The sequence below is a fragment of the Schistocerca piceifrons genome, chromosome 4 (genome assembly GCF_021461385.2).
Source record: "Schistocerca piceifrons isolate TAMUIC-IGC-003096 chromosome 4, iqSchPice1.1, whole genome shotgun sequence".
Lineage (NCBI taxonomy): Eukaryota > Metazoa > Arthropoda > Insecta > Orthoptera > Acrididae > Schistocerca > Schistocerca piceifrons.
Genome location: NC_060141.1, coordinates 40756256 through 40779109, shown reverse-complemented (window position 1 = coordinate 40779109; position 22854 = coordinate 40756256). Strand labels below are relative to the sequence as shown.

The following is a 22854-nucleotide window of genomic DNA, read 5'->3' as shown; positions in this document are numbered from 1 at the left end:
GTAGACCCTGGCCCCGAAGCTGCCAGTTCTCCAGCATGGAGGGTGTGGCACTGCGTCTACCACTAACCCCTTTTTTCTGCTCTGATTAATTACTCTATCTTTCTTTCTAACCATTAGCGACAGTCATCTGATTTACATTTCTCAATGTTTTTACAGACAACTTTATTCCTGCTTTGCCATCTAGCGGTGGAAGGGTAAAACTACGAAAATTAGCAGACACATTATCCGCGCGCCAGGATAGAGTGCAGTTCTAAGGCCGCGTCCTACGTGAGCGACAGAAGCGAGCGACTTCTGGATACGGGACACTCCAGCGACTAGCAGCAACATCGGGCGACAACAACCTTGGGTGTCCTGCGCGTGCGAACTACCATGTCGCGTTACGAGCCAACCAGCTGTTTGTATAAAACGGCGTCCTTAACCTGTGGAATACTGTAGCTGGAGAGTAAGGCTACAGAATGAGATTTACTTAAGGAAACAAAACGAAAAGGGATGCTCTGCATGAAATTTACAAATGGAGGAATCTCCACGGAGAATTTCATAAGTATAGTCAACTACGAAGGTCACCAGACAGGTTCTTCGAATACACGTGAATGAGCAGAGGAGCATTCGACTATCTCATCAATAAATTAAATATGAATAGTTTTTTTACATTATCAAGAACTTTTAACAGGCAGTAAATGCGGAGGAATAATTATTACATGACTAACTACGCTAAATACAAAGTTGAGGACAAGAATAAGGTGCACGGACAATAGGTGGCTGTGGTGTAGGGGTAGCGTATACAGTTCGTATATACGTGCGAGGATAAGGTCCTGAATACTGTTTACACTGCATTGCTAAGCAATTTTTAAGGTCTTGCCAAAGAACTTGATCTTCACACCTATCCCAGTATATTACACACATTCAATTCCTAATAAATTACAGTGTACCATGAAATTTTACAGATATTCCATGTTGCGAACGTAATTCATCAGCAGTCAGTGTTAGGCCAAGTGTTTAAATTACTCTAAATAGCCTGTAAAAGTAAAGCTTACAAAATTTTTGGAAAGAAAGTCAAACGTTTTGGTAATCATTTGTCTAAAAGTATGAAATAAAAAATATTAGGGAAACGTTTGGTGCACCTCATTTTCTGTTCATGGTTTCGAGCAGCATTCAAAGGCGCGTAGAACGTTTCTCTGATCTACTTATTTACACTAATTTCATAAAATATTTGAGTGATTTCTTCCATTTTTTAATTTTAAGTTTCATTCAGAAAGCATGATCTTGCTTATTCCTCGTTTGCCTTACTGACGTACTTGATTCGAAGGAAACCGTTCTGACATTTAAATACCGCACCAATGTATCTTTTTATGTGCAAAATAGCTAGGCCTTGAACAGATCATTTTTGACACTTTATTTAAAACAGCTTTTCGTGATATATTTCAATTTTTCCTCAGCTTATTAATTAAGTTTTCGTTCATTACCGTGATTACTTTCAAGCAGTTAAATATTTTCATGCCAAACTAACCTCATGCTGGTTACTTTGATACCCCGTTTACCTGTTTCTCTCTCTTTGTTTGCCTATGAAAATTTGGACAAAACCTCATGGCGTAAGTTATAGGGAGTCTTGTTTTCGCTCTGCATAATCATACGATAAAATAGTCCATTCTGCATGCTGTCATTTCCAAAAATCATTTCGATATCTTGAACCTTTTATGAGATACGAAGATTTTTACGAGCATTTGATGCCCGAAGTGCAGGAAAGGTTCGGACTCGACGCGAGCGACCCGTCCGCGGATATAACAACCAATCTCTCAAGAATGAAAAGAGATATCATTTCGGTCTAAACTTTAAATACAATTTAGATATATTGGTTACATTTCATACGCAATAATGTATGGCTTTAAATGAACTATACGGAAAGTCTACACAATGTGATTTTACCTCTGCAAATTCTTAAAAATTTCGTGGAGCCATGTACTCAATTTCGTGCAGCACAGTAACTATGACGAATAACGAAGGATAAGGATATCAAGCTATAGGTTGCGGAAGAATAAATTTTTTCACCGAATAGTTTTCTTAAAATCGGATGTTAAGTAATTCATAGCTGCCGTCGCGTCTGCTCCACTGCTTTTGCCAAGAAGACACGTGGCTCTCGCTCTGTGTCGCACGTGCTGCAGCGACAAGATTCAAACACGTTTGAATGTAAACGTCGCCAGTTGCAGCGGGAGACAAGCAGCAACACATATGTCGCTCACTTACGACACTTCCATAACTACACCTGCGGTTGTGTTTTGCCGCCTGAATCTGTCGCTCGCTTCTGTCGCTCACGTAGGACACGGCCTGTAGGTTTCATAAACGCAGAAAAAAAAAAAAATTGCCAGTAGAGTCTTTCATACTAGCTGTTTGTGAAAGCATTTTTTTCTATTGATTGTTTCATATTCTAGAACTGACACGGTGCAAAGAGGCGTTAAGCGTCTTAATTCCGGCATATAGCAAGGAACGGTGTACGTATGACCCGTTGTGTCTTAATAATGTATGTCGGCAATCGTTTCTTTCTGAGTAATATGCCTACAACGTTACATGGTGATTTTCGATTTGTATCGTAACGCCTTACTTACGAAAGTTCATATTTGATTGCGAATCTTGTGTTATTGCAGCATGCCAGAAAGTAGAAACTGCAAGTGATAGGGGAGAAAGTCGCCTGCAACATAACAGGGCTTTTACCGGTATTTTATTCGTGACTTGGGCTGGTATGACCACAAAACATATGATTTAATTCTTACCTTCGAGAATGTGAGACAGCCTCTCCCATGTCTGTGTGTCACTTGTTACCTTCATCAAAGACAGCAGCTTCTCGAAACAGGCGATGTCCATGCTCACGAAGTTTCGAAGTTCTTGCGGCGGATCTTCGAGCCTCAGTTTTTTCGTAAACAGTGAACATAATCCTCTCCCTTCTGTCAGCCAGGGTCGAACTCAACAAGCTCCGGCTTTTGGTCGTTATTCTGCCATAAATTGAAAATTTACTGTCACTGCCAGGACAATAGCTCCAAAAACAAGTGGGTCCTCCATGTGCAAAATGCTGTCTAAATACATATACCTTTGTAAGCAAGTGTCGTAACTATGAATCTGTTATTCAGAACAGTAGTAACTTACATATGATAACAACAATTACTTAACAAATAATGATAAAAAACAATTTCTTATTAAATAGGAGCCTTTAGCTCAAATAAATAAATTGAACGAATGACGTTCCAATAAGTCACACAGCCCCCCCCCCCCTCCCCCCTCTTGTGTTTTGCGCGGTAGAACAAACGACTTTACAAGAGATCAGACAGTTCTACCTGCGTTATTACCGTCTACAGCGCATGTGCGCCAGGTATATCCAGCGTGGATGGTGTAATAGGTCTACGTGAACCAACCCGTAGTTGCCGATATCCACTCTTGGGGCGCTGGTGCATAGGGTATACAGTTTAGGCACATCGTGTAATAGGGGCTTAATACAGTGGGTGCTTTTGGAGTACTGAACTTTAGCCACTTTTAATGAGCTGCGAAATGAACACCTTGTCTCTATCCTTGAGAAATTGGTGCTTTCCATTTATTGTGGGGTCTACTGACAATCTTACACTAATGGAGCTACATTATTATGAAAGCAAATAAAATTTAGCTTTTATCTGACTCGGTTACTGAATTCAAATGACTCAATTACTGCCTTAGTTTATGATCAGAGAGTAGAGCAGCCATTGCCACCTCCAACCAACTAGCCAGTGTTTTTCTCGTAAGCCCTTAATAATGCTGCACATCTGAACCAGACGGGTGCTTATGACCGTAAATAAGTATCACATCACCTAGAATTTTCATCCTTCTCTGTATTTTGATACTGAAATAGTAATTCATTCCCAAGCAATATTTATCGTAAGATGCCTCACAAATGCAGATATAATTTATTTGTAAAGGACGCGTCCTCTTGTAATCAGAACTTGGGCTCCATCTCTACTGCCCTCTTCATAGACAAAATGTGAAACTCTAATGTTCCTTCTTTTTTTCATAGTGACTTAGTGTCAGACCAATTTAAAATTCCTTTGCAAATTGGATGATCCATCCAGTTATATAGTGATTGTTCTCCTAAAGAAATTCAAAAGTTGAGATCTGTAGAGGTGTCTGGCTCTGTATCTGCATGATATGTGTAAAGAGAGGACTTTGAAAAATGGTTAAGAATCACAAGCAGACAAAAAGGGAAAGTTAAGTGGAAAAAGGCACATGTTAGAGAGAGCCAGCCCACATTCATGTAGCTGTTAAATTGTTGTGCTTGTATCCTTTATGAGAGATATTACCCTGATTGCTTCCATTCAGGCTTGGGGCAGAAGGATACTACATGATAAAGTGTGAGAAAAAACCTATGTTTAGTGAATCCACTGCTTAGCTGTGGTATCTACTTTGAGCCACTCACTTTATATTGTGTTCTGGTGCCAGAATTACCTATCCAGCAAGAGGATCTATTAATGTATGGGGCTTGTTATATATGGCTATCAGTACACCATATTGTGAAAGAATGTAATTAGTCTGTATGGTATGAAGGAGCAATACCTAGTTTGGTTGTACTTGCCTTCGGTTTCAGATGGCAACACAGAAAAGTTTGTCATGTGTGCTGAATATTTATATGAATTAGTGATTTGTGCCCTAAGTCATATTTGGTTCCATTTTAACATGCTCAATCAGACAAGCCAAACAGAAATGTTTTCAATTGTAGAGTCACTTTACACACTTTTACATCCCATTTTATGTGGTGGTGGTGGTCTCCTCTAGTCCAGACATTGATTTGATGCAGCTCTCCATGCTACTCTATCCTGTGCAAGCTTCTTCATCTCCAAGTACCTACTGCAACCTATATCCTTCCAAATCTGCTTAATGTATTCATCTCTTGGTCTCCCTTTATGAATTTTACCCTCCACACTGCCCTCCAATACTAAATTGGTGATACCTTGATGCCTCAGAATGTGTCCTACCAACCGATCCCCAATTCTATTCAGTACCACCTCATTAGTTACATGATTTATCCACCTAACCTTCAGCATTCTTCTGTAGCACCACATTTTGAAAGCTTCTGTTCTCTTCTTGTCTAAACTATTTATTGTCCATGTTTCACTTACATACATCATTGAACTTCGTACAGATACTTGCAGAAAAGACTTCCTGACACTTAAATCTATTCTTTATGTTAAGAGATTTCTTCAGAAACGCTTTCCTTGCCATTGCCAGTCTGCATTTTATATCCTCTCTACTTTGACCATCATCAGTTATTTTGCTCCCCAAATAGCAAAACCCGTCTATTATTTTAAGTGTCTCATTTCCTAATCTTAATTCCCTCAGCATCACCTGATTTAATTTGACTACATTCCATTGTCCTCGTTTTGCTTTTTTGATGTCCATCTTATATCCTTTTCAAGACACTGTCCATTCCATTCAGCTGCTCTTCCAGGTCCTATACTGCCTGTGACAGAATTACAATGTCATCGGCTAACCTCAAGACTTTTATTTCTTCCCCATGGATTTTAATTCCTACTCCAAATTTTCCTATTTGGCCTTTACTGCTTGCTCAACACACAAGATTACATTTTCATTTAAGCCTTAAAAATATTGTCCCTTTTGGCCAATCATGTAAATAATACATAAGAAGTAAAATAATCTACAGCTCTATACTTGTTAAGACTTGGGTGTTGATGGGTGAAACCACATGCCCTAACTCAAGTGACGATAGTAAATCAACTGTCAGGTACATGTGTTGCTGTTTATCTGTAGAATACAAAACCTGTGATTTTTATGAGTATGATGATAACTTTCATGCGTGGTATTCATTGGGTGCCTTTTAACACTCATTACCCATATACCATAAAAGTAATATATAAAACAGTAATTTTATACACTGATCAGCCGGAACATTATGACCACCTACGTAATAGCAGGTACATCCACCTTTGGCACAGACATCTGACATCTGTAATGAGGGGTGGCCACATGAGCCCATGACGTGAACATGGTTTTGCCACATGTTGAAGACACTCACCACAGCACTCTTCTAATACCTGACAAGTCATACAGTGCCCGAAATGCTTGTGCCAAGCTTCCGGACCATCACAGTCTGTCCTCAGTCAAACTCAGATACGAGGGCAGTTCAATAAGTAATGCAGCACATTTTTTTTCTGAAACAGGGGTTGTTTTATTCAGCATTGAAATACACCAGGTTATTCCCCAATCTTTTAGCTACACAACACTATTTTTCAACGTAATCTCCTTTCAATGCTACGGCCTTACGCCACCTTGAAATGAGGGCCTGTATGCCTGCACGGTACCATTCCACTGGTCGATGTTGGAGCCAATGTCGTACTGCATCAATAACTTCTTCATCATCCGCGTAGTGCCTCCCACGGATTGCGTCCTTCATTGGGCCAAACATATGGAAATCCGACGGTGCGAGATCGGGGCTGTAGGGTGCATGAGGAAGAACAGTCCACTGAAGTTTTGTGAGCTCCTCTCGGGTGCGAAGACTTGTGTGAGGTCTTGCGTTGTCCTGAAGAAGGAGAAGTTCGTTCAGATTTTTGTGCCTACAAACACGCTGAAGCCATTTCTTCAATTTCTGAAGAGTGGCACAATACACTTCAGAGTTGATCGTTTGACCATGGGGAAGGACATCGAACAGAATAACCCCTTCAGCGTCCCAGAAGACTGTAACCATGACTTTACCGGCTGAGGGTATGGCTTTAAACTTTTTCTTGGTAGGGGAGTGGGTGTGGCGCCACTCCATTGATTGCCGTTTTGTTTCAGGTTCGAAGTGATGAACCCATGTTTCATCGCCTGTAACAATCTTTGACAAGAAATTGTCACCCTCAGCCACATGACGAGCAAGCAATTCCGCACAGATGGTTCTCCTTTGGTCTTTATGGTGTTCGGTTAGACAACGAGGGACCCAGCGGGAACAAACCTTTGAATATCCCAACTGGTGAACAATTGTGACAGCACTACCAACAGAGATGTCAAGTTGAGCACTGAGTTGTTTGATGGTGATCCGTCGATCATCTCGAACGAGTGTGTTCGCACGCTCCGCCATTGCAGGAGTCACAGCTGTGCACGGCCGGCCCGTACGCGGGAGATCAGTCTTGCTTGACCTTGCGGCGATGATGACACACGCTTTGCCCCTACGACTCACCGTGCTTTTGTCCACTGCCAGATCACCGTAGACATTCTGCAAGCGCCTATGAATATCTGAAATGCCCTGGTTTTCCGCCAAAAGAAACTCGATCACTGCCCGTTGTTTGCAACGCACATCCGTTACAGACGCCATTTTAACAGCTCCGTACAGTGCTGCCACCTTTCGGAAGTCAATGAAACTATACGAGACGAAGCGGGAATGCTTGAAAATATTCCACAAGAAATTTCCGGTTTTTTCAACCAAAATTGGCCGAGAAAAAAAATGTGTTGCATTACTTATTGAACTGCCCTCGTAGATTATGTGCATTCTCCATTCTACACATGGACTGATACTGTGTGCACCATGCATGTGTCTGACTAGCAGTAATTCCTCGCCAGTTGAAGCTGCTGTCACCAGGACTGGTTTGTGTCAATAGTAGATCAGTGGCCATAATGTATAATGTTTGACTGATTAGTATATGTGCAATGATTCATGTACATTGCTACCCACCAAGCAGTTTTACTGAGCACGAGTTTCAATTCTAGCCAATGATTTGGCAGCGCTTCAGAGAATTTAAACTATTGTATTTACTTAGGCATTTAATTATTGTGTGACAATAATGTTTTGATTCAGTCGTGTTATTTTTCTCATTTGTTCTTGTGTTCTATTTTGCAGACAGCTTCCATGTGGTATAAATATTCCGGTATCTGGGAGTGCATGTGATGAGGACAAGCTTTTTAGCTTGAGCCAACGCTTCACATACTTCCAGGAAAAGGCAACTCCACCTGCAGCATTCCATCATGTACGGAGACCTGTACGACCTCCTGCTCGTCACAAAAACTCTCGAATGACTGTCCGATTGCGGCCACGGCAAGTTCTTTGTTCGAAGTGTCGGTCTATCTGCAACGAGAACTCAGAAAATGTAGATTTATCAGGGGGAAAGCACTCTACGGGTGTTGGCACAGAACGGACAGGAGGAGACCCACCATCAAGGAGTCCACGACCTCTGTTCTCAGAAAACCAAAGGGACAACCAACCCAAGGTAAATAATTCCATTTAAAAATTATTGCAAAATGAAATGTTATATAATTTTTACAATTTATATTGGAAATCTTAAGGCACGCAAATTCTCAGCAAATCAGGGAAAGATGTAAACATGTTGGAGGAATTTTCAAGAGGAAATAGTTGGATGCATAAAGACCTAGTATATGTTATGCAGTTAATTGTAAAATACTTGTTATTGAATTCTAGTGTAACATTTTCTTCTATTTTGAACTATATCGAATGTATATACGATTAAAAATAGATCAACAGATATAAAAGAGTACAAAAATATTTATCATTTATACAACAAATCTGCCTGTAATGAAGTTGAGCCCTTTTCTTTTTTAAAGGGGGCAATTAGTTAATTCAAATTTTTTGGCATTGGTGTCTTCTGTGGAAATAATAAATGTCCAAAGGCAGTATAGGGATAGTTGTGGAGAAGATGGGTGTCAGTTTTAAAACAACTCTAAATTACAAGAGAGGAACACAGAGCAGAAATGAGAATTTTGCGTGAATAACTCTTGACGATGTTAAAACGTTTGTCTAAAGGTAGTGGTAATTACTATATGGGGCCAAAGAGTAACCATACACATCCAAACTTTTTTCGTGTTTTCTACAAACCTGTCATTAATTCACTTCTTGGCACTGGTAGTGTAGACTTCTCTCATCTTATTGATATTTGCAGTTTTAGTAAATGATCGTGAATTACATCTGTAGCATCTCAGTCTCTGACTGTTGCTACAAGCAGTCTGTGAGGTGTAATGTTTATGAGTTAACTTCTGTAACTTCGATGAAGCATCAGTTTAATTGATTTAATGGTAAAAACAGTGTCACCACAAAAAGAGGCTGCTGCTGTTATTATAGGAAAGAGTTTTGACTTGTAGATATTTATCAGATTAATAAAAAATCTGCTCATCGTGCACGGTAGGAGAACACACCTATAACGATATTAACTTTGCAAGCTTTTGGAGCCAGTAGTGGCTCCTCCTTCTAACAGAAGGGTTGAAGGGGAAGGAAGAAGGGTGAAGGAAAAGGACTGATGAGGTTCAGGAAATCGGGAATGTTTGTAAAGGTCATCTGGAACCCCAGGTCAGGAGAGACTTCCCAGACAGGATAGGAGGAGAGACTTCTTATATGAAGGAAAGGCTTTTTATATGTGTATTCTCCTTCCCCTGCTTGGTGCGTAGATGTTTTATTGATCTAGTTACATATTTTTTTCAAAAATTGATTATTTTGTTGGTAGATATTTATTATATATTTTCCATCTGAATGTGTTTGTGTAATAATTATTATAGGTTGGAAAAACCTAACTAGAGTAACTGATTTTCACCTAATTTACATTTCAAGGAGCTCTACAAAACTACTTAATATTTGGGAATAATGATGATGATAATGTGAACTGATTGCATAGTAGTCATACATGCTTGCTGGCTCACGTCTGCACTTAGAAGTATTCTATCTGTCTGAGACGTCAGATGGTGATGGGCAATTTTCAGTTGATTGTAATTTAGTGATAGCCGGTTATTAATTTCACATAATCAATTATCCTAACAATTAATTATTTTAATTTGTCCTGTTTTGTTTTAAAGTCTTTTGAGTGTTGACTGGCTTCTGTTGTTGCTTTGTTATGGAAACAAGTTTGACTGTCCTCTAGTATTTGTCATCTAATGTCAGAACAAAACTGAGCATTCGTATTGACTGTTATGTTTATTGTTGCCAACATCAGCAATCTACAGTAGTGACTTATTTGACAGAAGATGACCAGGCAAGCAGTGCAGTAGCTATGCACTTGGCCTTGTTGCAACATAGAATCACATGACTGTTTGCAAAATGTCACTAGGAGCTCAAGGTAGCATTCTGATCTCTTTTCTGATGTTTTGCAATGGATTTCGTACTAACTTTACAATGTTAAATGTAGTTTGTTTAAATCAGGACCGGCCAAATGCTGCACATTGTGCAAAAGTGTGGAAGTGCGGCACAGGTGCACACATCTCGGTCGGCGGGGAAAGCGGAACATTGACATCTGTGACTAGATGTAAATACCAAATGCGGGGCGACGGTTCTTCTTCCTTGTTTACACAGTACCGGGAGGACAGAAGCACAACCCGTCTTGCATCCGTCTGGTGACTGTAGCCTTGCACAGGACATACTGAGAAATAGCGAGTATTGCAAAAAAGGAAAACTCAACTGGGAACTGCAATTCTTCTTAATAGCAGTAGGTGAAAACATGCAGTGTTTGCTGTGCTGCCAAATAATAGGCGGCCTGCGGAAGTTCACAATTTGGAGAAACTACAACTCATTTTGTAAAGACAAGTGTAGTGCACTGAACAGTGAGGAACAGCAAGGAAAATTAAGTGCACTTGAGAAAATGGGTGTGGCACATCGACAGCATTTTAATGTAAGTCGTAATAATTGATACCTCTTCAACTCTTCGTTTCTTGTGTTACATTCATTTCTGTTTTGCTTTGCAGTGTACTGTTTTCAATTTTCCAGAATGACAGTCACAGTACATCTGCACAGAGAGCAAGTTTCAAAATTGCATTAAGAATTGGGAAACGGTTTTCCGAAGGGAAATATGTGAAAGACTGTCTCGTTGATGGTGCAGAACTTTTGTGTATCACGAACAGTAGGAGGTTTCAAGAAATTGGCCTTTCCAAACAAGTAGTGACACAGATGTATAGATATTATGGCCAGTGATGTGCACAGGCAGTTAATAAATAAGGTTAACAACTATGTTGCTTTGGATGAAGCAACAGATCTTACAGATTTGGCTCAGGTAGTGATATACAAATGATGTGTCGATAACTCTCTATATGTAACAGGGGATAGTTTAGACTTGGTGCCTTTGAAAGGGACTGCAGCAGGTGTAGACATACTCCGAGCTGTCTAGCAAGCAATTGATGTTGCCAGTATGGATTGGAATCGGTTAATCTCAGTGACCACTTGTGGAGCACTGGCAATGCGAGGCTATCAGAGAGGACCCATAACTCTGATGCGTACGTAAAAAGCTAGGATGCACAGAAAAGACTTTGTATAAAACTCTCTGCATTCTACATCAAGAGGTGCTTTGTGCAAAATCAGTAACTTTACGAAACGCCATGCAAATTGTTGTGCATAGTGTAAACTATCTGAAGACACCTGGGCTCGCACATCACCGATTTCAACCATCCTTGGAGGAATTAGGAGAGGTATATGCGACATACCTTACTATACTGAAGTACGCTGGCTTAGTTGAGGTAAAATGTTCAAAAGATATTGCAATTTATGTGTGACTGTACTACATTTCTTACATGAGAAGAGTAAGAGTGAATCAGAATTAGAAGACCTTTGCTGGCTAATGGCACTTGCATTTCTCATCGACATTACATCTTGTACCAACAGTCCGAACATTAGTTTGCAAGGTGAAAATAATTTAATTTCTGACATGTTGGGAAAATAAAACTCTTTTGAAAGGAAGTTTGCTCTTTGTGAGACCCAACTATTGTTTGAATACGCTGCACATTTCACTAACCTTTGTGTTTGGCCCATGAAAGTACTAGATTTTAATAACACATATCAATAATTTAAACATAAAGAGCAAATTTCAAACATGATTTGCAGATGTTAACAAGTGTGTCTCCTATCATTCGTTGCTTTGCACGGTCGTTTTCAGCGTCAGTTGAAGATGCTCTGAATCATTTATAGGTGGAACTGATCAACCTGCATTACAACACATAGCTGAAGGACAAGTTCTTTGCAGTACGAAGTATAAAAGAATTCTACAAAAATTTTCCACAGCAAGAGTTCCCACACCTACATCACAAAGCTGCAAGAGTTTAGTCCTTGTTCGGATCTACTTACGTGTGTGAAAGATTTTTCTCTATAATGAAAATGTATAAATCAAGGTTTCGATCGAGTATTAGTGACGAAAATCTTAGCAACTTCTTGTGTTTATGAATTTGCTGTGCTTTTGTGCGCAACATCAACTTTACCATTTCTCATCATCAGTGATAAACATGTTTCGCTATTTTTTTCCTGGATTTAAAATTATTATTTATTAACTGTGCCTCATCCTGTTCCTTGTTACATAGGAAAACATTGTTATCTTAAAAAATTGATATTAAACTGGTTCTTCAAGGGGTGTACTCACATGCCTAAAAATCATCCTTTCGTTATTGAGAGGCACATGCCTTGCCGCAAAGGATATTTCGGAACCTAACATAGGCGTGAAACTAACCCAGCATATTTATGCACCATTTGTTTTAGAACCATGACGTTTGTTGATAGGGCGATGGAATAACATGATACCTTCCCATGATTGCATTACTGTGAGAAGAGCATGTGAGTGCCCCAAATACAGTGCTTCACAGCTAGTGGGTAAAGCAAAGCAGTGAGATTTGTGCTTAGAGGCCTACATTACATGAGCAGTGGCGGTTCCCTTTTCCTGTTTACATGTGTGGCATGTGTTCTCACTGTGACCAAGAAGGTGCACATGTGCAGCAGCTTTGCATGTGTGCAGAATTTCTGGCTGGCCCTGGTTTAAACAAAACTAGTAGTGATAAGTTACTGCTTGAACATTGTACGAATGTAGCTTTACTATGGTTACTTCTCAATGAAGTTGGTCAGACTGCTGAAGCACGTTCTGTGTTCTGTTAGGTCTTGTTCCCTCTATAATAAAGGCAGCAACACATTTGCTGTGTATATTCCTGTTTTACCAATTATGAGGTGCATGCTCCATTACTGATATGCATTATGCACAGTATAAAATGTGTGCATTACCTATGAGTAGAGCATCAATTCAAGAAAATATTTGTTATAAATCTGTAAACAGTACTAGGGCTTCACTGTTACACTAAGTGACATAAATAAAGAAATCTGTAATGTAAACACATGTCTTCTCATCACATGCAATGAATTCAACTATTTTGTTCTCCCATGAAAGCTAAAGCATGTTAAATTGAAAAACCTTATATAGTTTAAATAGCTTGTATCCAGAGGATATCAAATGTGATAGAATTTATAAGTCAATACTGTGTACTAAAAGCTGTGTCATGACACGGGAAACTACTATGAAATTTCAGCTGTAAATGTTGCTCTTCTTTGTTTAGCAGGAGCAACAAAGATGTTGTTGTGGTCTTCAGTCCTGAGACTGGTTTGATGCAGCTCTCAGCGCTACTCTATCCTGTGCAAGCTTCTTCATCTCCCAGTACCTACTGCAGCCTACATCCTTCTGAATCTGTTTAGTGTATTCATCTCTTGGTCTCCCTCTACGATTTTTACCCTCCACGCTGCCCTCCAATACTAAATTGGTGATCCCTTGATGCCTCAGAACATGTCCTACCAACTGATCCCTTCTTCTAGTAAAGTTGTGCCGCAAACTCTTATTCTCCCCAATCCTATTCAGTACCTCCTCATTAGTTATGTGATCTACCCATCTAATCTTCAGCATTCTCCTGTAGCACCACATTTCGAAAGCTTCTATTCTCTTCTTGTCCAAACTATTTATCGTCCATGTTTCACTTCCATACAAGGCCATACTCCATACAAAAACTTTCAGAAATGACTTCCTGACACTTAAATCAATACTGGATGTTAACAAATTTCTCTTCTTCAGAAACGCTTTCCTTGCCATTGCCAGTCTACATTTTATATCCTCTCTACTTCAACCATCATCACTTACTTTGCTCCCCAAATAGCAAAACTCCTTTAGTACTTTAAGTGTCTCATTTCCTAATCTAATTCCCTCAGTATCACCCGACTTAATTCGACTACATTCCATTATCCTCGTTTTGCTCTTGTTGATGTTCATCTTATATCCTCCTTTCAAGACACTATCCATTCCGTTCAACTGCTCTTCCAAGTCCTTTGCTGTCTCCGACAGAATTACAATGTCATCGGCGAACCTTAAAGTTTTTATTTTTTCTCCATGGATTTTAATACCTACTCCAAATTTTTCTTTTGTTTCCTTTACTGCTTGCTCAATATACAGATTGAACAACATCGGGGAGAGGCTACAACCCTGTCTCACTCCCTTCCCAACCACTGCTTCCCTTTCATATCCCTCGACCCTTACAACTGCCATCTGGTTTCTGTACAAATTGTAAATAGCCTTTCGCTCTCCGTATTTTATCCCTGCCACCTTCAGAATTTGAAAGAGAATATTCCAGTCAACATTGTCAAAAGCTTTCTCTAAGTCTACAAATGCTAGAAACGTAGGTTTGCCTTTTCTTAATCTAGCTTCTAAAATAAGTCGTAAGAGTCAGTATTGGCTCACGTGTTCCCATATTTCTATGGAATCCAAACTGATCTTCCCTGAGGTCAGCTTCTACCAGTTTTTCCATTTTTCTGTAAAGAATTCGCATTAGTATTTTTCAGCCGTGACTTATTAAACTGATAGTTCGGTAATTTTCACATCTGTCAACGCCTGCTTTCTTTGGGATTGGAATTATTATATTCTTCTTGAAGTCTGAGGGTATTTGACCTGTCTCATACATCTTGTTCACCAGATGGTAGAGTTTTGTCAGAACTGCCTCTTCCAAGGCTGTCAGTAGTTCTAATGGGATGTTGTCTACTCCCGGGGCCTTGTTTCGACTTAGGCCTTTCAGTGCTGTGTCAGACTCTTCATGCAGTATCATATCTCCTATTTCATCTTCATCTACATCCTCTTCCATTTCTATAACATTGCCCTCAAGTAAATCGCCCTTGTATAGACCTTCTATATACTCCTTCCACTTTTCTGCTTTCCCTTCTTCGCTTAGAACAGGGTTTCCATGTGAGCTCTTGATATTCATACAAGTGGTTCTCTTTTCTCCAAAGGTCTCTTTAATTTTCCTGTAGCAGTATCTATCTTAGCCCTAGTGAGATAAACCTCTACATCCTTAACATTTGTCCTCTAGCCATCCCTGCTTAGTCATTTTGCACTTCCTGTCAATCTCATTTTTGAGACATTTGTATTCCTTTTTGCCTGCATCATTTACTGCATTTTTATATTTTCTCCTTTCATCAGTTAAATTCAATATTTGCACTGTCACCCAAGGATTTCTACTTGCCCTCGTCTTTTTACCTACTTGATCCTCTGCTTCCTTCACTACTTCATTCCTCAAAGCTACCCATTCCTCTTCTACTGTATTTCTTTCCCCCATTCTTGTCAGTTGTTCCCTTATGCTCTCCCTGAAACTCTGTACAACCTCTGGTTTCGTCAGTTTATCCAGGTCCCATCTCCTTAAATTTCCACCTTTTTGCAGTTTCTTCAGTTTTAATCTACAGTTCATAACCAATAGATTGTGGTCAGAATCCACATCTGCCCCTGGAAATGTCTTACAATTTAAAACTGGGTTCCTAAATCTCTGTCTTACCATTATATAATCTATCTGAAACCTTAAGAGTATCTCCAGGGTTCTTCCATGTATACAACCTTCTTTCATGATTCTTAAACCGAGTGTTAGCAAAATTCTACCAGGCGGCTTCCTCTTTCATTTCTTAGCCCAATCCATATTCACCTACTATGTTTCCTTCTCTCCTTTTTCCTACTCTTGAATTCCAATCACCCATGACTATTAAAGTTTCATCTCCCTTCACTACCTGAATAATTTCTTTTATGCAACGAAGATATAATACAGTAAATGCAGTAAACTCGGAAATGAACAAATATACAAGAGAGATCCCAAAAGTAAGATCTTCAGTTTAAAATATGTTTGTGTGTCTATCAACAAGCCAGCACTTTCGTTTGGTAAGTCACATCATCTTTGTTTTTATATACACACAAAATTCAAGCTTTCGCAACCAACGGTTGCTTCATAGGGATGAACTAAGAGGTTACGAAGGTTAGTTGGATGGCGGAAAGACACTCTTGGTGGAGTGGGGAGGATTTCATGAAGGATGGCTCTCATTTCAGGGCAGGATTTGAGGAAGTCGTATCCCTGCTGGAGAGCCACATTCAGAGTCTGATCCAGTCCCGGAAAGTATCCTGTCACAAGTGGGGCACTTTTGTGGTTCTACTGTGGGAGGTTCTGGGTTTGAGGGGATGAGGAAGTGGCTCGGTTTTTTGCTTCTGTACCAGATCGGGAGGGTAGTTGCAGGATGCGAAAGCTGTTTTCGGGTTGTTGGTGTAATGGTTCAGGGATTCCGCACTGGAGCAGATTCGTTTGCCACGAAGACCTAGACCAATGAACACACCCGTCAACTCCTATCATTAATAAAAGTCCTCAATCTTTCCTCTCCCACATCCACACCGGCTGTTCAGAGCATCCTCCTACAGGCCAACCGCAAATTAGAACAGCATGCCACCCTCCACCTCAAAAAACTATCCAATCTCCTGGTTTCCCATCTCCGGAAAGGCAACTCACTCACCCTTCACAACCTTTCCAGCAAACCTCAACCTCCTCTCATTGCACACAAACCCAGTCTCTCCTATCTACTCAATCTCCCACTTGCAGCTCCACTCCCTCCAAAACCTCAAAATTCCAATCAACACAATCTGGAACCACAACACCCTAATTCAGAGTTAACCTTTCCTCCAAACCTCTCTCCCAATCCGAAACCTCTGTCCTATCCAAAAGCCTCACCTTCAGCCCCACTCCCAGATTCAACCAAACAGCCCTCATCAAAGATTTACTGTCCTACACTCGTACTCTCTGCTGGAAATATCACTTTGCCACAAAGAAAAATGATCCTAATCCTACTCCTAATGATCCAACTCCCCAAGACACTATCCAAATTGAACCCTGCCTGTAACAGTTCCGTCCTCCGTCACAGTGGGACCCAACTCCTCTTCCTCAAAATCACCCTCTCCAAACCTTCCAGGAATTTTTGACTTCCAGCCTTGCCTCTCAATCCTTCTTAAAAAACCTTAATCCTACTCCCAACATCACCACTGCTGAAGCCCAAGCTATCCGTGATCTGAAGGCTGACCGTTCCATCGTCATTCTTCTGGCGGACAAGGGTTCCACGACCGTGGTACTTGATTGTCGGGAGTATGTGGCTGAGGGACTGCGTCAGCTTTCAGACAACACAACATACAAAGTTTGCCAAGGTAATCCCATTCCTGATGTCCAGGTGGAACTTCAAGGAATCCTCAGAACCTTAGGCCCCCTACAAAACCTTTCACCGACTCCATCAACCTCCTGATCCCACCGACACCCAGCACCCCTACCTTCTACCTTCTTCTTAAAATTCACAAACCCAATCATCCTGGCCGTCCCATTGTAGCTGGTTACCAAGCCCCCACAGAACGTATTTCTGCCTACGTAGATCAACACCTTCAACCCATTACATGCAGTCTCCCATCCTTCATCAAAGACACCAACCACTTTCTCGAACGCGTGGAATCCTTACCCAGTCTGTTACTCCTGGAAACCATCCTTGTAACCATTGATGCCACTTCTTTATACACAAATATTCTGCATGTCCAGGGCCTCCCTGCGATGGAGCAATTCCTTTCACGCCGATCACCTGCCACCCTACCTAAAACGTCTTTCCTCATTACCGTAGCCAGCTTCATCCTGACCCACAACTTCTTCGCTTTAGAAGGCAAGACATACCAACAATTAAAGAGAACAGCCATAGGTACCAGGATGACCCCCTCATACGCCAACCTATTCATGGGTCGCTTAGAGGAAGCCTTCTTGGTTACTCAGGTCTGCCAACCCAAAGTGTGGTACAGATTTATTGATGACATCTTCATGATCTGGACTCACAGTGAAGAAGAACTCCAGAATTTCCTCTCCAACCTCAACTCCTTTGGTTCCATCAGATTCACCTGGTCCTACTCCAAATCCCATGCCACTTTCCTTGACGTTGACCTCCATCTGTCCAGTGGCCAGCTTCACACGTTCGTCCACATCAAACCCACCAACAAGCAACAGTACCCTCCATTATGACAGCTGCCACCCATTCCACATCAAACGGTCCCTTCCCTACAGCCTAGGTCTTCGTGGCAAACGAATCTGCTCCAGTCCGGAATCCCTGAACCATTACACCAACAACCTGAAAACAGCTTTCGCATCCCGCAACTACCCCCCCGACCTGGTACAGAAGCAAATAACCAGAGCCACTTCCTCATCCCCTCAAACCCAGAACCTCCCACAGAAGAACCCCAAAAGTGCCCCACTTGTGACAGGATACTTTCTGGGACTGGATCAGACTCTGAATGTGGCTCTCCAGCAGGGATACGACTTCCTCAAATCCTGCCCTGAAATGAGAGCCATCCTTCATGAAATCCTCCCCACTCCACCAAGAGCGTCTTTCCGCCGTCCACCTAACCTTCGTAACCTCTTAATTCATCCCTGTGAAATCCCCAAATCACCTTCCCTACCCTCTGGCTCCTACCCTTGTAACTGCCCCCGGTGTAAAACCTGTCCCATACACCCTCCCACCACCTACTCCAGTCCTGTAACCCGGAAGGTGTACACGATCAAAGGCAGAACCACTTGTGAAAGCACCCATGTGATTTACCAACTGACCTGCCTACACTGTGAAGCTTTCTATGTGGGAATGACCAGCAACAAACTGTCCATTCGCATGAATGGACTCAGGCAGACAGTGTTTGTTGGTAATGAGGATCACACTGTGGCTAAACGTGTCTTGGTGCACGGCCAGCACATCTTGGCACAGTGTTACACCGTCCAGGTTATCTGGATACTTCCCACTAACACCAACCTGTCAGAACTCTGGAGATGGGAACTTGCCCGTCAGTATATCCTCTCTTCTCGTTATCCGCCAGGCCTCAACCTCCGCTAATTTCAAGTTGCCGCCGCTCATACCTCACCTGTCTTTCAACATCATCTTTGCCTCTTTACTTCTGCCTCGACTGACATCTCTGCCCAAACTCTTTGCCTTTACAAATGTATGCTTGTGTCTGTGTATGTGTGGATGGATATGTGTGTGTGTGCGAGTGTATACCTGTCCTTTTTTCCCCCCTAAGGTACATCTTTCTGCTCCCGGGATTGGAATGACTCCTTACCCTCTCCCTTAAAACGCACATCCTTTGGTCTTTCCCTCTCCTTCCATCTTTCCTGATGAAGCAACCGTTGGTTGCGAAAGCTAGAATTTTGTGTGTATGTTTTTGTTTCTATCGACCTGCCAGCACTTTTGTTTGGTAAGTCACATCATCTTTGTTTTTAGATATATTTTTCCGACGTGGAATGTTTCCCTCTATTTTAAAAAAAAACAAAGGTGATGAGACTTACCAAACAAAAGCGCTGGCAGGTCGATAGACACACAAACATACACACAAAATTCTAGCTTTCGCAACCAACGGTTGCTTCGTCAGGAAAGAGAGAAGGAGAGGGAAAGACAAAAGGATGTGGGTTTTAAGGGAGAGGGTAAGGAGTCATTCCAATCCTGGGAGCGGAAAGACTTACCTTAGGGGGAAAAAAGGACAGGTATACACTCGCACACACACACACATATCCATCCGCACATACACAGACACAAGCAGACATTTGTAAAGGCAAAGAGTTTGGGCACAGATGTCAGTCGAGGCAGAAGTAAAGAGGCAAAGATGTTGTTGAAAGACAGGTGAGGTATGAGCGGCGGCAACTTGAAATTAGCGGAGGTTGAGGCCTGGCGGATAACGAGAAGAGAGGATATACTGAAGGGCAAGTTCCCATCTCCGGAGTTCTGACAGGTTGGTGTTAGTGGGAAGTATCCAGATAACCCGGACGGTGTAACACTGTACCAAGATGTGCTGGCCGTGCACCAAGCCATGTTTAGCCACAGTGTGATCCTCATTACCAACAAACACTGTCTGCCTGTGTCCATTAATGCGAATGGACAGTTTGTTGCTGGTCATTCCCACATAGAACGCTTCACAGTGTAGGCAGGTTAGTTGGTAAATCACGTGGGTGCTTTCACACGTGGCTCTGCCTTTGATCGTGTACACCTTCCGGGTTACAAGGACTGGAGTAGGTGGTGGTGGTGGGAGGGTGCATGGGAGAGGTTTTACACTGGGGGCGGTTTCAAGGGTAGGAGCCAGAGGGTAGGGAAGGTGGTTTGGGGATTTCATAGGGATGAATTAAGAGGTTACGAAGGTTAGGTGGATGGCGGAAAGACACTCTTGGTGGAGTGGGGAGGATTTCATGAAGGATGGATCTCATTTCAGGGCAGGATTTGAGGAAGTCGTATCCCTGCTGGAGAGCCACATTCAGAGTCTGATCCAGTCCCGGAAAGTATCCTGTCACAAGTGGGGCACTTTAGGGGTTCTTCTGTGGGAGGTTCTGGGTTTGAGGGGATGAGGAAGTGGCTCTGGTTATTTGCTTCTGTACCAGGTCGGAAGGGTAGTTGCGGGATGCGAAAGCTGTTGTCAGGTTGTTGGTGTAATGGTTCAGGGATTCCGGACTGGAGCAGATTCGTTTGCCACGAAGACCTAGGCTGTAGGGAAGGGACCGTTTGATGTGGATTGGTTGGCATCTGTCATAATGGAGGGTACTGTTGCTTGTTGGTGGGTTTGATGTGGACGGACGTGTGAAGCTGGCCATTGGACAGATGGAGGTCAACGTCAAGGAAAGTGGCATGGGATTTGGAGTAGGACCAGGTGAATCTGATGGAACCAAAGGAGTTGAGGTTGGAGAGGAAATTCTAGAGTTCTTCTTCACTGTGAGTCCAGATCATGAAGATGTCATCAATAAATCTGTACCAAACTTTGGGTTGGCAGGCCTGGGTGACCAAGAAGGCTTCCTCTAAGCAACCCATGAATAGGTTGGCGTACGAGGGGGTCATCCTGGTACCCATGGCTGTTCCCTTTAATTGTTGGTATGTCTGGCCTTCAAAAGTGAAGAAGTTGTGGGTCAGGATGAAGCTGGCTAAGGTAATGAGGAAAGAGGTTTTAGGTAGGGTGGCAGGTGATCGGCGTGAAAGGAAGTGCTCCATCGCAGCGAGGCCCTGGACGTGCGGAATATTTGTGTATAAAGAAGTGGCATCAATGGTTACAAGGATGGTTTCCGGGGGTAACAGACTGGGTAAGGGTTCCACGCGTTCGAGAAAGTGGTTGGTGTCTTTGATGAAGGATGGGAGACTGCATGTAATGGGTTGAAGGTGTTGATCTACGTAGGCAGAAATACGTTCTGTGGGTGCTTGGTAACCAGCTACAATGGGACGGCCGGGATGATTGGGTTTGTGAATTTTAGGAAGAAGGTAGAAGGTAGGGGTGTGGGGTGTCGGTGGGGTCAGGAGGTTGATGGAGTCAGGTGAAAGGTTTTGTAGGGGGCCTAAGGTTCTGAGGATTCCTTGAAGCTCCGCCTGGACATCAGGAATGGGATTACCTTGGCAAACTTTGTATGTTGTGTTGTCTGAAAGCTGACGCAGTCCCTCAGCCACATACTCCCGACGATCAAGTACCACGGTCGTGGAACCCTCGTCCGCCGGAAGAATGACGATGGAACGGTCAGCCTTCAGATCACGGATAGCTTGGGCTTCAGCAGTGGTGATGTTGGGAGTAGGATTAAGGTTTTTTAAGAAGGATTGAGAGGCAAGGCTGGAAGTCAAAAATTCCTGGAAGGTTTGGAGAGGGTGATTTTGAGGAAGAGGAGGTGGGTCCCGCTGTGACGGAGCACGGAACTGTTCCAGGCAGGGTTCAATTTGGATAGTGTCTTGAGGAGTTGGATCATTAGGAGTAGGATTAGGATCATTTTTCTTTGTGGCAAAGTGATATTTCCAGCAGAGAGTACGAGTGTAGGACAGTAAATCTTTGACGAGGACTGTTTGGTTGAATCTGGGAGTGGGGCTGAAGGTAAGGCCTTTGGATAGGACAGAGGTTTCGGATTGGGAGAGGGGTTTGGAGGAAAGGTTAACTACTGAATTAGGGTGTTGTGGTGCTAGATTGTGTTGATTGGAATTTTCAGGTTTTGGAGGGAGTGGAGCTGGAAGTGGGAGATTGAGTAGATGGGAGAGACTGGGTCTGTGTGCAATGAGAGGAGGTTGAGGTTTGCTGGAAAGGTTGTGAAGGGTGAGTGAGTTGCCTTTCTGGAGGTGGGAAACCAGGAGATTGGATAGTTTTTTGAGGTGGAGGGTGGCATGCTGTTCTAATTTGCGGTTGGCCTGTAGGAGGATGCTGTGAACAGCCGGTGTGGATGTGGGAGAGGAAAGATTGAGGACTTTTATTAAGGATAGGAGTTGACGGGTGCGTTCATTGGCTGAGTTAATGTGTAGGTGAAGGATTAGGTGGGTGAGGGCAATGGATTGTTCAATTCGGAACTGGTATAGGGACTGATGGAAAGAAGGGTTACAGCCAGAGATGGGAACTTTAAGTGTGAGGCCTTTGGGGGTATGCCAAATGTCAGACAAGCCTGAGAAAATAAAATATGGGAGTGTAATCTGGCTAGGGCGAAGGCATGTTTGCGGAGGGAATGTAAATAGAACTTAATGGGGTCGTTTTGGGGGTGTTGTGAGGGTGACATGGTATTAGAAGGTGGAAAGTGTAACATGAGGCTGAAATAAAAATGAAAATAAAAATATATGGGGAGAGATAAAGGTGAACTAGAAAGCAACTGGAGATCTGGTGTGAAAAAAGGCGAAAAAGTATTGGTTAAAGCTGGGCTATGTTGATCCTGTGGTGAACTTGGTAGACAACGACGTGCATAAAGGTTAGGTGGTTGTGTTGCCGCCAAAACACGTTAAAGGGTGGAGAAATTTGGGAAAATTTCGAAAAAAACTACTTGTAAATGTATTAA

The 22854-nt window shown here is 42.2% G+C and overlaps 1 protein-coding gene across 1 annotated transcript in view; it reads left to right on the top strand.

Annotated features, from left to right (window-relative positions):
* LOC124794926 (PWWP domain-containing protein 2B-like) overlaps window positions 1–22854 on the top strand; it is a 210552-nt gene that overhangs the window by 39315 nt on the left and 148383 nt on the right. The window contains exon 2 of the mRNA XM_047258634.1: window positions 7841–8207. Within this exon, the coding sequence (XP_047114590.1) occupies window positions 7841–8207 (367 nt within the window). The remainder of the gene's footprint in view (window positions 1–7840; window positions 8208–22854) is intronic.